The sequence below is a fragment of the Oncorhynchus masou genome, chromosome 29 (assembly GCF_036934945.1).
Source record: "Oncorhynchus masou masou isolate Uvic2021 chromosome 29, UVic_Omas_1.1, whole genome shotgun sequence".
Classification (NCBI taxonomy): Eukaryota; Metazoa; Chordata; class Actinopteri; order Salmoniformes; family Salmonidae; genus Oncorhynchus; species Oncorhynchus masou.
In genome coordinates, this window is record NC_088240.1 from 36,238,773 (window position 1) to 36,255,602 (window position 16,830).

At 40.6% G+C, this 16,830-nt stretch overlaps 1 protein-coding gene across 1 annotated transcript in view; it reads left to right on the forward strand.

The window, feature by feature from the left end:
• LOC135519423 (glypican-6-like) overlaps positions 1 to 16,830 on the forward strand; it is a 115,490-nt gene that overhangs the window by 71,101 nt on the left and 27,559 nt on the right. The window contains exons 5-6 of the mRNA XM_064944638.1: positions 4,528 to 4,658; positions 10,108 to 10,254. Of these exons, the coding sequence (XP_064800710.1) occupies positions 4,528 to 4,658; positions 10,108 to 10,254 (278 nt within the window). The remainder of the gene's footprint in view (positions 1 to 4,527; positions 4,659 to 10,107; positions 10,255 to 16,830) is intronic.

Here is a 16,830-nt window from a genome sequence, read left to right on the forward strand (position 1 = left end):
AGTACGTAAATTCAGTATAGGTTGCTATTCTGTGTTGCTGAAGGCAATGAACACTCATGTAGGTTTAATAAGCAAGTGGAAATGCTAGATAATCGGCTTTAATTCCAACAGGATGCATGCCAGGACTGAATTATTTTTTTGCTTTGAAGAACTACATCAGAATAGTAGTGCAGCTCGAAGGATATTATCAGTTTCTACCTATGTCATCGTTTCCTTCTATTTGTCTATTATCAGATAAAACACAATTGTCATAAATGATGCCTAATTGCTCGATCCATTTATGCTCAAACCCCAGGGAATTTGATCCTACTGTACAAGTGGCGCTATTTCAAAAGATCCAATGGTATACTTTCAATGCACTTCAACAGTCTTTGAATAGTGTGCAAGAGTTGTCTCTCCGATCCATATCCTCATGAGACTCATAGGATTACTGCTCGTCGCGAGGGGCCTTATTTTTCTCGTTCGACTGGGTAGGACGTCTTCTTATGCAGATCGTTTTATCTGTCAATTAAATATCCATGGGTGGGTTTTAAAACGAGTCTATTTCCCCAGTGTTATCCCGAGATTAAAGGCAACATGTGTCAGACCTCCAGTTGTAGACCTGAACATGATAGAAGTGCCGGTGGCGTCAGCGTTTGGGTTCAAGCGATCAGATGTGCACATTTAAATCTCCTCCAGACATACATTCAAACCAGCAACAACTACCTTCTTGCATGTTACATTTGATTTAACTCTATGTGTATGCATTTCAAGTCAAATAGCTTGTCTGATCTATGAATCAGACAGAAAATCAAGTGTCTGTTGTTTTGTGTTTCTGCACAGCGAGAAAGAACAAAAGAACAAGTCTCCACAGAACATTGGTATCAGGAATTTGCTACTATCTGGTGTGGTGTGGCCATTTGAAAACTCTGTGAATGAATAGAGAGCTTTTAGGAAATAAATGGGTGTTTGGAAAGGCAATTACCATGTGCGCAAAGCTTTTATGGCTTGATAGAAAAAGATTTAACTCAGCCAATCTTGGAAGGTCTTTTTTTATGTGTATCATTGCTATGAATATTTCAAAAGAGCTGCGGATAGTCTCATCTGTTTCTCTCTAGTGTCTGTGTGTGTGTGCGTGCGTGCGTACAGGCACACCATGTGCACGCGCTCGTATGTGTGCTCAAGGACTTTTTTATCAGGACAAATTGTGACCAAGGAACAATATGCTTTCCCCTGCCCATTTTGTTCTACGGTGTCATATAACACCATTAGTTGGCTGAGTGAACCACAGATGAGCTATGCTTTACAGAATCCAAATTACATGAGAGCCATTTTTCATCTCAGGGATCTCTTCAGAGGTAAAGAGCCATACATGGGCCTTTTCACTTTCCTTATTTGTCCTTGTCTGCTGGAGCTTTTCTAGCAGATAGCCTCTATTTTAGGGGCAACAATTTCGATAGCTGAAAATAGGAGATTGTCTGTAGAACAGGGTTTTCCTTTTTGTGTGGTTGTATTACAATTTACTGTAATAGAGTGTTCAATTCAAATAAATGAACATGCCTCTAAAAAATTCTATGTTTATATAATTCAATTTCAGAAAAATACTGTCTTTCCTTTAGTGTGTTCATGTTGGAAGAAACTACTGTCGCTAACAGCTCCCTCATCATCATTTTTGGCCTCCTGGCTCAAAATAGGACAAGATGGGCGCTATTTTCATGGCTGTGTGGTGATGATAACCAGATTTCATCCTGTTGGCCGGTGGCCTATCTCCACACTACAAAAGTGAAGCAGGGAGAGCTGAGCTTGGCACGCAGGAGTAGCAGCCCAGTCACAGTGGACCAGACTCTGTGCTCTCCTCATAAATGAGACTCATTAATTCTCCATGTAGGTAGAGAGCGCTACCGCGTGCCTCCTTCTCCTCAGAGACGCAGCACTGTGGCTAACTGCAATTTGACTGCCCTGTCCTGCCCTGCCCTGACTTGACCCAATCAGCATCACTGTCTTGGCTCCTTGCTAGCAGTATACACTACAGCAGTCTCTCTCTCTCTCTCTCTCTCTCTCTCTCTCTCTCTCTCTCTCTCTCTCTCTCTCTCTCTCTCTCTCTCTCTCTCTGTCTCTCTTTGCATGCTCTCTCTCTCTTCACTACTCTCTCTCTTCACCCCTCTCTCTTTGGGGATTGTGTGGGATGAGGCGTTGCATCCTGGGCTCCCTGTGTTTGTAGTGCCCATCTGATAAACATATCTTAACTCCACATGGCTGGAAAAGATTGCCATCTTCCTTGTGGTGCTGAAGGCAACTCCATTCACTCTCTGCATGGGAGATCTGTGGAGGAGCTCGCCACTGGCTGCTCTGACCTGGATTGTCACTTTTTGAACATTTGAATTTGAGTGTGTGACCTTTATTTTTCTCTACATCATACTTGAGGCCTGCTGCATGCATTCAGATTACGTTTACATTATTAGCTTGGATACTGACATTGTGAGATTTAGCAATGTGTGTACGTAAAGCTTTGTTGACATACGTTCTTTGAATGTAACGTGTCATTGCCTTACGACATCCGGATCCACATCCTATGAAAATATATGGTGAACTTCATTTTGCTTGTGGATACTTCACAGACTGCAGCTAGGAAACCAAAGGGAACCTAGTTAGTCCCTGACCCCTGACCTTAGCCAGTGTGCTGATGGATTTCTAACCAAGCATCACAGGCTATCTGCCGCCCCAGTGTAAACAAACACAAGTGCTCTTCAAAGGGCCGACTTCAGACATAATTGGAAAGGAAATGGCACCAGAGATGACTGAGGTAACGTTGCCCAGCCAGCTCTTCTCCTTACCATTAGTGATAGCAGGTCCCCAAAGACCACTGTGGCCTCATTCTGCAAACATCTAAAGTAGTTATGGGAGACGGGGAGTTTCACGATTATAACTTATTTGAAATCCAGAGAAATCATCAAAGCTTCCCTTTTTACATAATTTTATACAAGTAAGCGATGATTTCCAAACCAGTCATTTCAATGTTTATGGAAAATAATGCGTCAACAAATTGTTAATCTTGTTATGATTACAGTCTATTGTAGTTCTGCCATTTGAGCATGGTAATCAACAAATGTTCTCAAAAACAGCTCATTGAATGATGAAGAGGAGACTGTGGCAGCAAGCCAAAGGATTTGTATTACAACACAAAGCCGCATCATAGAACCAATTGTTAATGTATTTTAACAACAAATGACCTGTGATGTTGGGAAGGTTACACGCCTGGGAAAAACATCATGGTAATGCATATCAATTTATGACTTGTGGTCAATGGTTTTCCATTCCCTAAATTAAATTATTACTTAATTCAGTAGATAGGTAATGACAGAGTAATTATGACAGTGTGTGGGTGGTGAGGTCCTGTCCTGGGAGGTCTACTGGCTGAGACTGCCTGGGCATGACTGAGAAGTTCTACAAGAGCCCTAGAGCAGTGTTACCCAGGCCTCGCTGTTCCCCTTTGGGGCTACTAGCTGGCCAGGTCCCCATATGCCTGTGGATCTCCACTCCCACTCCAAACTGTCATTACACAGAGAGACAGACAGTCCCAGTCCCACAGTAACATGGATATCCCCCCAAGATAGAGCACAGCAGCTCTGTTCCATGACAATAACAATTAGCTCATGGTTTTGTAAAGGGCAACTCCGGAGGGCTAAGACCGCAATGAGAATCAGGAAATGTTCTTATACAGTATAATTACTAAGAAAGACAGTGTGATACTGTATGTGTGACAATACTTCTTCTGAATTGGACATCATTGATCTCTTTGGTTCAAGGATCATATGATATTATTAGAATTCCAGACCAGTGTGGGGTGATTAAAATGCTGTAAGTAAATGTGGTGTTGTGATAATCATATACAGTTCAGACATTGCCGTATGGTTTTAGTCTACACAGTGATATTAATGAGGTGGTGACCTTATAGCATCCGTGCCCGGAGCGAAAGTAAATAAGACCTCAATGTGCTTCGCTTTGAGAAATTCTATTAAATCAACGACTAATCATCACTTTTCTTTTTATTTCGTACAACTCCATTTATATTGAATCTATTGAGTTGATCTACATAGAAATGTAATATACCCCCAGAAGCATTCATGATATACAATTATGTATTGCTGTGATTGGATGCGGTAATTTATTTCAAGTGCCAAACACATACCGTATAACAATTTGTTATGATGAGACGCTGTGATGAGATGCTGCTTCTTTCTTAGACAAGTGTGACAGTTAATGATGAATATTGACAAATAGCCAATTATAAAGGTGTTTTGTATGTTGCATAAATATACAAATACATTTTGCTGAAGTGACACATTAATTGTCTTAGTGATACCAAGGCAAAGCATTGAATGCAAATGGAAGATAATCTGCTTTCTCTGGACACATAAGTCTTCCAACTCAAGCCTTTGGCAGTCATTGTGGCTAAATTCCTCTCTCGCTCTCTCGCACGCGCGTGTTCAATCTCTCGCACGCTCTCGCTCTCACTCTGTCTCTCACTCTGTCTCTCTCTCTCGACAGATGCCATGTTGCTGGTGGCACAGAGGCTGGAGGGACCCTTCAACATCGAGTCTGTCATGGAACCCATTGATGTCAAGATTTCGGAGGCCATCATGAATATGCAAGATAACAGTGTCCAAGTCTCCTACAGGGTATGTCAACCGAATTAGTCAAACTGATTCCCAGAACCCAACAAGGTGTCTTCCCAGAAAATCAAAATTGTTTCTGTGAAAGCCCCGAGAGCATTTGTAAGGAAAAAGTTCTCATAACACAAAAACTGTCCGGTCGTGCTGATGACTGTATAAAACATTTGTCTGATGTTGCAAGAATGTTCCAAGAACACATTTAATCTGTTCTTCAAAGAATTCCCAGAATGAGATACACTACCGTTCAAAAGTTTGGGGTCACTTAGAAATGTCTTTGTTTTTGAAAGAAAAGCACATTTTCTGTCCATTAAAATAACATCAAATTCATCAGAAATACAGTGTAGACATTGTTAATGTTGTAAATGACTATTGTAGCTGGAAACAATTGCTTTTTTAATGGAATATCTACATAGGTGTACAGATGCCCATTATCAGCAACTATCACTCCTGTGTTCCAATGGCATGTTGTGTTAGCTAATTCAAGTTTATAATTTTAAAAGGCTAATTTATCATTAGAAAACCCTTTAGTAATTATGTTAGCACAGCTGACAACTGTTGTCCTGATTAAAGAAGCAATAAAACTGTCCTTCTTTAGACTAGTTGAGTATCTGAAGCATTAGCATTTGTGGGTTTGATTACAGGCTCAAAATGGCCAGGAACAAAGAACTTTCTCCTGAAACAAGTCAGTCTATTCTTGTTCTGAGAAATGAAGGCTATTCCATGCGAGAAATTGCCAAGACACTGAAGATCTCGTACAACGCTGTGTACTACTTAAAGGTTACCAGAACATTTACATAATTAGATTGTGGGAACAGTGCGGGAACATTACAAGAGACACGTACGTTACCAAAACACAAAATTTGCTCAGTTGTGATGACATTCATACAATGTTTTAAGTTAGGTTGCACAGGACATTCCTATAATGTTGTAAGAAGAACACCTGGTCCAAGTTATTTAAATGTCCCACACCATTTAAAGTATGGGAGGTGTCTGGGTATTTTGCAATAATATATCCCACAATGTTGCACAATGTTCCACAATTTTCCAAATAAGTAATTCTATATGACTTTCATAGCATATTTGTTTTAGGTTTAACATAATATTCCATTTCAACAATTTAAGTTTGACCTAATATTACCAAAATATTCTCAGCATGCAAATCTGTAGCTCCTTATAGCAGATTGGAATACATCCCCATTAGGTTTCTCTGAAGATTTAATGCTAATTCTCATTTGAGGACTGTATTGTAGGTGACATATGGTATTTTCATTTAATTCATAGGACATTTGAAGAGCATTTAATCATTCAAACACCTACTATATTTCTTACACTTCATATGTTTTCAATCTGCACATGTGGAGTACTTGGAAACTGCAATACTTGAATCCCAAGCCAGGTCTTTTATTCTTTACGCCACCAGGGAAGCTCTCTTACATATTGTTTTCAGTATTTAACCTTGGCAGTATGGTCAATAATGAATTCCATGCTTCCTGTTTATCCTTCTTAGATGTAAGTAACCCAGAGAAATACTGGTAACTGGGTTATTCACCATCACTTCACTCATCCAACGGGCTACTATTTACAAGACTATGAGTGATGATCTAGGATCAGTTTTGCTTTTCAAATCATTTTTTTTATTTTACCTTTATTTAACCAGGCAAGTCAGTTCAGAACAAATTCTTATTTTCAATGAGGCCCTGGGAACAGTGGGTTAATGACAGATTTGTACCTTGTCAGCTCGGGGTTTGAACTTGCAACCTTCTGGTTACTAGTCCAACACTCTAACCACTAAGGCTACCCTGGGGGGGCCATATCAGCCGTCTCAAAGTAGGAATTATATCGGGTGCGTTTTTAACAGTACATATTTAGACAATGTTTGATTCATTACAGTTAGTCTAAATTCTGCATTTCTGACTGGATTGCCCAAAAGTTATCATTAGGTTTCCAGGTCATGTAATAACACTATGTACCAGTTATTCAAACATCAGGTGAATGTTTTATACAAACATTGTATAATCATCAGCACGACTGGACAGTTTTTATGTTATTAGAACATTTGCCACAACTTTCATAGAACCAATTTTGGTTTGCATTACTGGTACGTTGTCTTCTTACTGCTCCCAAGTGGCACAGCAGTCTAAGGCACTGCATCTCAGAGCAAGTTGGTTGAAATCCAGGCTGTATCACATCTGGCTGTGATTGGGAGTCCCATAGGGTGGCACACAATTGGCCCAGTGTCGTCTGGGTTTGGCCGGTGTAGGCCGTCATTGTAAATACGAATTTGTTCTTAACAGACTTGCCTAGTTAAATACATGTTTTTTTCAAAGTATTACATTACCGGGAAACTTAATGAGAACTTCAAATCATCAAATCAAATTTTATTGGTCACGTACACTTGTTTAGCAGATGTTATTGTGGGTGAAGCGAAATGTATGATAGTTTAGTTTATTAATTCGACCATTTTTTAAAACAAGCACACATACAACTTTACAGCCATACATACACATAAATAAAATCATTGAGGATAACACACAATAAAGTCTGGGACTTATTTCCATTGTGGTCCTCTTGAGACAAGATGGCTAGACAAGATTGAACACAGTATGGCAGTGATATAATAAAACAAAAACATAGAAGAAGAACATCTATCTCATCATTCCAGTTACATAATAGGGGTTATTCATATGGGCACAGAAGATGATTGAGTTGGAGGCGTGCATGGCCACGCAGTCATGGGTGAACAGGGACTACAGGAAGGGGCTGAGCACGCACCCTTGTGGGGCCCCTGTGTTGAGGATCAGCAAAGTGGAGGTGTTGTTTCCTACCTTCACCACCTTGGGGCGGCTCCTCCAGGACCCAGTTGCACAGGGCGGGGTTCAGACCCGGGGCCCCTAGCTTAATGATGAGCTTGGTGGGTACTATGGTGCTGAATGCTGAGCTATAGTCAATGATCAGCATTCTTACATAGGTATTCCTCTTGTCTAGATGGGATAGGGCAGTGTACAGTGTGATGGCGATTGCATCGTCTGTGGTTTTATTGGGGTGGTAAGCAAATTGAAGTGGATCTAGGGTGTCAGGTAAGTTAAGGTAGAGGTGATATGATCCTTAACTAGGCTCTCAAAGCACTGATACGGGGCAATAATGATTTAGTTCAGTTACCTTTGCTTTCTTGAGTACAAGAACAATGGTGGACATCTTGAAGCAAGTGGGGATTGGGATAGGGATAGGGAGAGATTGAATATGTCCATAAACACTCCAGCCAGCTGGTCTGCGCATGCTCTGAGGACGTGTCTAGGGATGCCGTCTGGGCCGGTAGCCTTGCGAGGGTTAACATGTTTAAATGTCTTATTCACGTTGGCCATGGAGAACGAGAACCCACAGTCCTAGGTAGCGGGCCAAAGAAGGTGTTTAGTTTGTCCGGAAGCAAGATGCCGGTTTCCGGGACGTAGCTGGTTTTTCCTTTGTAGTCCGTGATTGTCTGTAGATCCTGCCACATACGTCTCGTGTCTGAGTCATTGAATTGTGACTCCACTTTGTCTCTATACTGACATTTTGCCTGTTTGATTGTCTTGTGGAGGGAATAACTACACTGTTTGCATTCGACCATATTCCCAGTCACCTTGCCATGGTTGTGGTGGTTTGCACTTTCAGTTTTGCGCGAATGCTGCCATCTATCCACAGTTTCTGGTTTCTGGTATCCACAGTGGGTAGAACATCTCCTATACACTTCCTGATGAACTAGGTCACCGTATCCCTGCATTCGTCAATTTTATTCTCAGAAGCTACTCGGAACCTATCCCAGTCTGCGTGATCAAAACAATCTTGGAAGATGGATTGCGATTGGTCAGTCCAGCGTTGAATAGACCTTAGCACTGGTACTTCCTGTTTGAGTTTCTGCCTATAAGAAGGGAGGAGCAAAATGGAATCATGATCAGATTTGTCAAAGGGAGGGCAGGGGAAGGGCCTTAGACTTTTAGAAAAGTTGAGTAGCAGTGGTCCAATGTTTTACCAGCACAAGTATTACAGTCAATGTGTTGGTAGAACTTTGGTAGTGTTTTCTTCATATTTGCTTTGTTAAAATCCCCAGCTACAATAAATGCGGCCTCGGGATATGTGGTTTCCAGTTTGCATAAAGTCAAGTGTAGTTATTTGAGGTCCTTTGTCATATTAGCTTGAGGGGGAACATACACGGCTGTGACTATAACCAAAGATAATTATCTTTGGAGGTAATACCGTTGGCATTTGATTGTGAGGTATTCTAGGTTGGGTGAACAAAAGGACTTGAGTTTCTGTCACTCCATGAGTGTTTAATCATGAAACATACACCCCTGCCTTTCTTCTTCCTGGAGAGTTCTCTATTCCTGTCTGCGTTATGTACTGAGAACCCAGATGGCTGTATGGACGGCGACAGTATATCCCTAGAGAGCCATGTTTCCGTGAAACAGAGTATGTTACAATCCCTGATGTCTTTCTGGAAGAAGATCCTCGCCCTGAGCTCGTCTACATTATTATTCAGAGATTGAACATTAGCGAGAGATATACTTGGAAGCGGTGGATGGTCTGCACGCCTCCTGAGTTGGAACTTTTGAGGAATGTTCTGAGGTGGTTGTTACAGATATTGTGCATAACATTTTAGTGAACGCTAGAACATTCAAAGGATATTTCGGTTTTTTTAAATGTATACATTTAAGAAAATGATTTCGTTATCAAAAACATTTTTTGAACTTAATGGGAATCTTAGCTAATGTTCTGGAAATGTTCCCGGTTTGCTGGGTAGAGTCCATTAACACACTAATTAAAAGTTTATGGCATTACAGCCTTAGTGTGGGAGTCGAGAACAAGGGCAGGATGGCACATCTGTATTCTGTCACGTACAGTTTATATTTGAAAACCAACTGGATCATGTTTTAGGTGTGTATTGCTACCCATTCTAATTATATCAAATTTTAGGTCTTTGTATTTGAATTACATGTTTCCCTATGGTCAGATAATCTTAGTTCAACTAACAGTAGTTAATGTGTTTCCAGTGTTTTACTGCATTTTACTTGCCCACAAAATTGTAGTCATTGCAAAAAAAACTGAAGTGGTTGTGAAGAGATTCTTCAGCCTACACATGTTGGGGGCTTGCTCTCGTTCAAGGCTAAATGCTCTGTTGGCTTTCTCACAATGCAGATGCAGCTTTGTTTATCTTTAAAGTATATGTGGTGAATTGCCCATAATCCATTAAAAAGTTAACTCCATGATATTATATATGGCTGGTCTTGCACCAGTTGAAAAACCTGTCGGCTCTGGTTAGATCAATGTGACTTTGAGCACTGTCTTGTTGGCAATGTGGGGGCTGTAGGATCCACAAGGCCTTAACAAAACATTGTGTTTTCCCTCTTTTCCACATCCCAAGTAATTCTAGCTCCTCTTGCAATCCAACAGTTGGATGTCCTTCTCTGTGTAATTGCAGATTTTTCAAGGCTGTGGCCAACCAAAGCCCTCAGGAATGGGCGGCAGGTCTACCCGGGGCGTCTCGGATGTGTTCAACGCCCGCTTCAGGCCCTACAGCCCAGAGGAGCGGCCCACTACTGCAGCTGGCACCAGCCTGGACAGACTGGTAAGGAAAAGCAGAGACACACACAGCCCACAGGACCACTGCTTCAGAGTAAACATCATTTGTCTTTCTGCCTTGACACTGTTTATTAAAGCTGGTGATTTGCCATGGTAGGGCCCCCGGAGCCGGAAATTAATTATTTGTGCTCGTCTTCCGTTCAGGCCTCACTCACTCTCTCTTTATCGATCCGTGTTTGTTAACAAATCATCAGCTTTACCCTGGAGGGCAAAGAGAAGTGTGCAGCATCCTGTGTCCTTCCTGTCTATGTGTACCTCACAAATAAGACAGAAAAGATTAATGGAATTTGTGCGATTGACAAAGTCAGGTGTTTGCTGTATAAAGTAAACCTTTGCTTTCGATCAGATTAGCTCTGTTTTGTTTCATTAGATCTTGTTTTTCCGATTTTCATCTCATACAACCTTGACAGTGACACCTAACTTGATGTTTTGCTAAGGGTAGAGGTCAACATATAGCTGACAGTCCAATTCAGGTGAGGGACATTTCTCATCATGGATTATCCTTACCACAGTTCTCTCTCTCTCTCTCTCTCTCTCTCTCTCTCTCTCTCTCTCTCTCTCTCTCTCTCTCTCTCTCTCTCTCTCTCTCTCTCTCTTTCTCTCTCTCTCTCTCTCTCTCTCTCTCTCTATATATATATATATATATATATATATATATATATATATATATATATATATATATATATATATATATAGATGCAGATGGTAATGTGAGAGCCAGGATTTAAGGCTTGTCGAAGTGACCAATTTGAAAAATTATGTCACTATCATGCAGGGTTATTTTTTGACCAAAATCCAAGGTTAAATATGTTTCTCTCAATAATCCGCAAACGCTTAATTTTGAATGTATTCAATATTTGTTTGTTTGATGTACAGATGTTGGATCTTATTTGACCAGTTTCTCACAGCAGAAAAATAATCCTGCAGCAACAGGAAATGTGAATTATTAGGTGGATTATAATTAATGGACATTTTTGTAGGGGTTGACACATTTTTTGTTAGGGCAAATCAACTCTGACATTTTTTAAAGGAAATTACAAACTTTAGAAGCCTTTTTAAACTTTGAATACACTATGCGTTTGCATTTCCTGCTGATCATGTTAAATTCCTACACCTTCATAATATTCAACCACATACAGTACCTTCTTTTCATTGGGACTGCACTATTTTAATTATGGACTCAATTGAAAGTCAACACATTGTTTTGTAACTCAGGAAAATAATATCCTTAAATGGATTGAGAAAATAATGTTCTGCATGGCTTCGGGCTAAAGCCAGAATCCCATTATAAGAAAATATACATTTTCTTCCATCAATTTCGTTAATGAATAGTAATTATGATTTCCCTTAACTTTGTTCCTCCTCTTAGCTCTTTTTGAAGGACTCTGATGTCTTTGGATGTATGCATTTGGATGTAATGTCTTTGTGTACCTCCCTCTTTCCTCCTCCACTGTCTCACTTTATTTAATTAAAATGCTTCTCTTTCCCATTGCTATGCTGCTTACCAGAGGACTGTCTGGAGTGCAATGCAACACAGTGTAAGCTTTATGAATTCTACTCTTAACCTAAATCATTTTGTGTTGGGCCCTTTTGTCACATCTTGTCTCCTATGCCATGCTCCCTAATGTTTTGTCACTAAATAAAAAGAATTACAGACTCATAGTTTCCATAGACGAGGTATGGTTGTATATTACCTGGCAACTACTGTTGTAAACAAGTACAGTGACATCCAAAGCCCAACGGTAAACCTGATATATATTCCATCTCAGCCACTGTCTCAGATACTACTCCCAAAAGAGTCAACTTTCAAATAACCTTTTTATGTTATTACAGAGTAGTCTGTGTTTTGATTTACAAAGCAATGTATTTGTGGAGCTGTTGAGACCTTGATCATGGCCTCAGTGTTTTATGGTCTTCTGTAACAATATTGTCTGTTAAACATTGTATTAGTAGTCAGGTGTACCACCAAGACCGGTGCTGTAGACGAGGGAGTTGAAGGAGCTGCGGTTCCTTCAGGTAGTGAGGACTCTTCCCTAGAGGCCGGTCCATGTTTTTCCTCCCTTACCCACTATATCTACACAGACACATCAGAGACCTCACATTGCCTTAGCTAATGGAGTCAACTCCTGGAGGAGCCCAGGCAATAACCAGGTGACCTACTCCATCAGAGCTTGGCAGAGGAGAACTCTGAGAGGGGTGGTGGTTGGTGGTGGTGGTGTCTGGGCGGTTGCTCAAATGGCAGACAGAGTGAAATGAGGCCTCCAGACTGCCTCATGAATAACTGGGCAATTAGCCCGCTTGGAGATTCCCTCTAGATGTTGAGTTGAGTGACAGAGGTTGATTATGGACATCTGACGGCTAGACAAGGACACCTGATGAGGGTCTCCATTATGAGGATCCATGTGCACTGTAGTCAGGGGGTGTCTAGTTCTCTGCTGTGCTGGCTGGTTCACAGTCGGTTTCTACTGGCTCCATAAAAAGTTGCTATAGTACGGTAGCTTTCTAGAGACAGCCGTCATCTCTCAGTTTCATGATACCATAGAGTTCTTTCAATAATAAAGCTGTGAACTGTAGTGGTGGTGGTGAGAGGCAGGATGTTAAAGTAGCTGCCCAATGAAAGTCTGACTTTAAAAAGTTAACTCATATCCAAGAAATGTTGTTGACTTATCCTATAATCGTATTTGTGGCGAAAGCATAAATTGGAGAAAATATTGTTCCAAAACCCCACCTCAAACTTGTATCTCAAACAGACAGTTTAAAAAATGCTTGGCTATTTCCTCATAGAACATGATGTCATCTCCCTGAGAAGGATGAGCTGGCCAATCAGCGGTCTAAAGTAGGATGAGCTTGCAATTCAGCAGTTTACTTGCATTACTATTTTTAATGACCAGTATACGCACAAACCATTCGATTGTTGGGGTACACCTACAGCATTTCAACAGAGAAAATATGCTTTTTAACATACAGTTGAAGTCAGAAGTTTACATAGACTTAGGTTGGAGTCAAAACACTTAGGTTGGAGTCATTAAAACTTGTTTTTCAACCCCTCCACAAATTTCTTGTTAACAAACTATAGTTTCGGCAAGTCGGTTAGGACATCTAATTTCTGCATGACACATGTCATTTTTCCAACAATTGTTTGCAGAGGGATAAAATCACAATTCCAGTGGGTCAGAAGTTTACATACACGAAGTTGACTGTGCCTTTAAACAGCTTGGAAAATTCCAGAAAATTATGTCATGGCTATAGAAGCTTCTGATAAGCTAATTTACATAATTTGAGTCAATTGGAGGTGTACCTGTGGATGTATTTCAAGGCATACCTTCAAACTCAGTGCCTCTTTGCTTGACATCATGGGACAATAAAAATAAATCAGCCAAGACCTCAGAAAACAATTGTAGACCTCTACACGTCTGGTTCATCCTTGGGAGCAATTTCCAAATGCCTGAAGGTACCGCGTTCATCTGTACAAACAATAGCACGCAAGTATAAACACCATGGGACTACGCAGCCATCATGCAGCTCAGGAAGGAGACGCATTCTGTCTCCTAGAGATGAATGTACTTTGGTGTAAAAAGTGCAAATCAATCCCAGAACAACAGCAAAGGACCTTGTGAAGATGCTGGAGGAAACAGGTACAAAAGTACCTATATCCACAGTAAAACGAGTCCTATATCGACATAACCTGAAAGGCCACTCAGCAAGGAAGAAGCCACTGCTCCAAAACCGTCATAAAATAGCCAGACTACGGTTTGCAACTGCACATTGGGACAAAGATTGTACTTTTGGAGAAATATCCTATGGTTTGATGAAACAAAAATAGAACTGTTTGTCCATAATGGCCATCATTATGTTTGGAGGAAAAAGAGGGATGCTTGCAAGTCGAAGAACACCATCCCAACCGTGAAGCAAGGGGGTGGCAGCATCATGTTGTTGGGGTGCTTTGCTGCAGGATTGACTAGTGCACTTCACAAAATAGATGGCATCATCAGGGAAATTATCTGGATATTTTGAAGCAACATCTCAAGACATCAGTTAAAGTTAAAGCTTGGTTGCAAATGGGTCTTCTAAATGGACAATGACCCCAAGCATACTTCCAAAGTTGTGGCAAAATGGCTTAAGGACAACAATGTGGAGTGACCATCACGAAGCTCTGACCTCAATCCTATAGAAAATTTGTGGGCAGAACTGAAAAAGCGTGTGTGAGCAAGGAGGCCTACTAACCTGACTCAGTTACAGCAGCTCTGTCAGGGGGAATGGGCCAAAATTCACCCAACTTATTGTGGGAAGCTTGTGGAAGGCTATCTGAAACATTAGACCCACGTTATACAATTTAAAGGCAATGCTACCAAATGCTAATTGAGTGTATGTAAACTTCTGACCCACTGGGAATGTGATGAAAATAAATAAAAGCTGAAATAAATCATTCTCTCTACTATTATTCTGACATTTCACATTCTTAAAATAAAGTGGTCATCCTAATTGACCTAAAACAGGGAATTGTTACTAGGATTAAATGTCAGGAATTGTGAAAAACTGAGTTTAAATGTATTTGGCTAAGGTGTACGTAAACTTCCAACGTCAACGGTAATTAATTATCATTTTTTGGAAGGAAAACTATTTCAGTCATATTGTAAATAAATACAGGTCATATTTAATAGAAATCTGGAAACACTAGGCAGTTACTTTAAACAGACACACTGGTGTGCATTTATTTGTGCAAAGCCCATCATTAGGATGTAATGGGACGCTGGACTGTCTTAATCACACTGGCCACAGAGAAGGGATTATAATTTTGTCTGTCAGAATGTTTTCAATGATCTGTGAGTTATAGGTTATATATAGTTGTGAGTTACAGTGCAAGTATTCAGACCCTTTGACTTTTTACATTTAGTTACGTTACAGCCTTATTCTATATTTATTAAATATTCTTTTCCCCCTCATCGCTCTACACACAATACCCAAATGATGACATAGCAAAAACAGGTTTTTAGAAATGTTTGCAAATGTATTAAAAATAAAAAAACAGAAAAACCTTATTTTCAAAAAAAATGTATGTATACATAGTCAAAGTTAGAAGAAGGCTGTAACGTAACAAAATGTGGAAAAAGTCAATGGGTCTGAATGCTTTCCGAATGCACTGTATATGCTTTAATAAGCAATGTAAAAACAGTAAAGATATAATGTCTTGTAAGTTTAAGGCTTTGGGAAAACAGAGAGTGCAGACATATTGACCCAGTGTAACCTTATCATTCTTTAACTTTAACCATCAATAGTCAGACAAGTGAAATATCCATCCAGAAGCGGCCATGATAAATGTGATAGCCCTAAATTCATTTATGAACCGCTATCTCTAAGGCAGTAGGTTGCTGCAGTTTGCATTAGGCTTGGGATTGTGGGGGTGTTTGCTCATCCAGATACCTTAAACATGTATTTCCCTCATTGAAGCAGCCTTCTGCCAGGTAACTGACAGTTATTAACCCGGATCCTGTGGTCTCTCATACAGTAGCTGCAGTCCCCACAGCTGCAGCAGTTATCAATGTCACTTGTTCCCATCTGTTTATTCACCGTCAGAGGTGTCTGATACCCAGTGGGAGGCCTCCTCTTTCACTTCCGCTGTGTTGTCGTTCCACTCACTGTCTTCCTTTAACTTCCATAACATCATAATTATCAGTGACATTCCCAGTGATGTTGCATGTTTCCAAAGCTAAGGAGTCCTTTGATTTGGAGTTAGTGTCTGACTTCAGCGGTGAATTAGCTAGTCAAAGGATGCAAGCTGAACCAGGGATGGCAGGAACTCAGGAAGGGTCTGTTGTTGTCTGGCTGTGTTGCAGTGCTTTATGGGGAAGCCCTGAAGAGCCGGTCCACCTCCAGGCTCCATGAGCCATGACTGCTTAATTTCCTGACATCCTGTCACCATCCGACCATCACAGTCCTGTGAGAGGAATGGATCTTTGAGCGTCCTAAGGGAGATGAAGGCACCACAGAGTGTCAGGCAGAGAGGGCCTTTAACGGCTGGTGTTTGATGATAGGGCAGGCCTTTAATGTGCCATTTAGTATAAGTTGTTTTATTCATTGTCTTCTCCAGGGGCGTCCTTGTCATGAAATATATTCCAAGGTCATTTTTCAATCACAGGAAAAAACAGGAAGCAAAAAAGTTATTTTATTGAATTTTAAAATAATGTTTAGTTGCCATTTACAACCTTTCAGTCGGAAATGTATACTGTACGTGATACAACATGGATTTAGCAAACTATTGCTTCGGGCGTCAGCATAAATCGTTGCACAACTGAACGTGGATGTTGCAAGAGGTTGGTTAACTCCATTCGGTGGATTATTTCTGTGTAATTATACTCTTTGCTTTGTATTTTGGTAACTGGATAGGCTGATGTCCATTTCCATGTACTTGCAAATCCATGCTCTCGCCAGCCCTAATTCAGTTGTGTGGCTGTAAATGAATTGTGCTGGCCTCATTGATTGCTTTTGGGAGACTGAAGTCCTCTAGCTGTGCATGGATGTGGCGCCTAATGTGCAGTAAAGGAAATTGGATAACTCCAGAGCA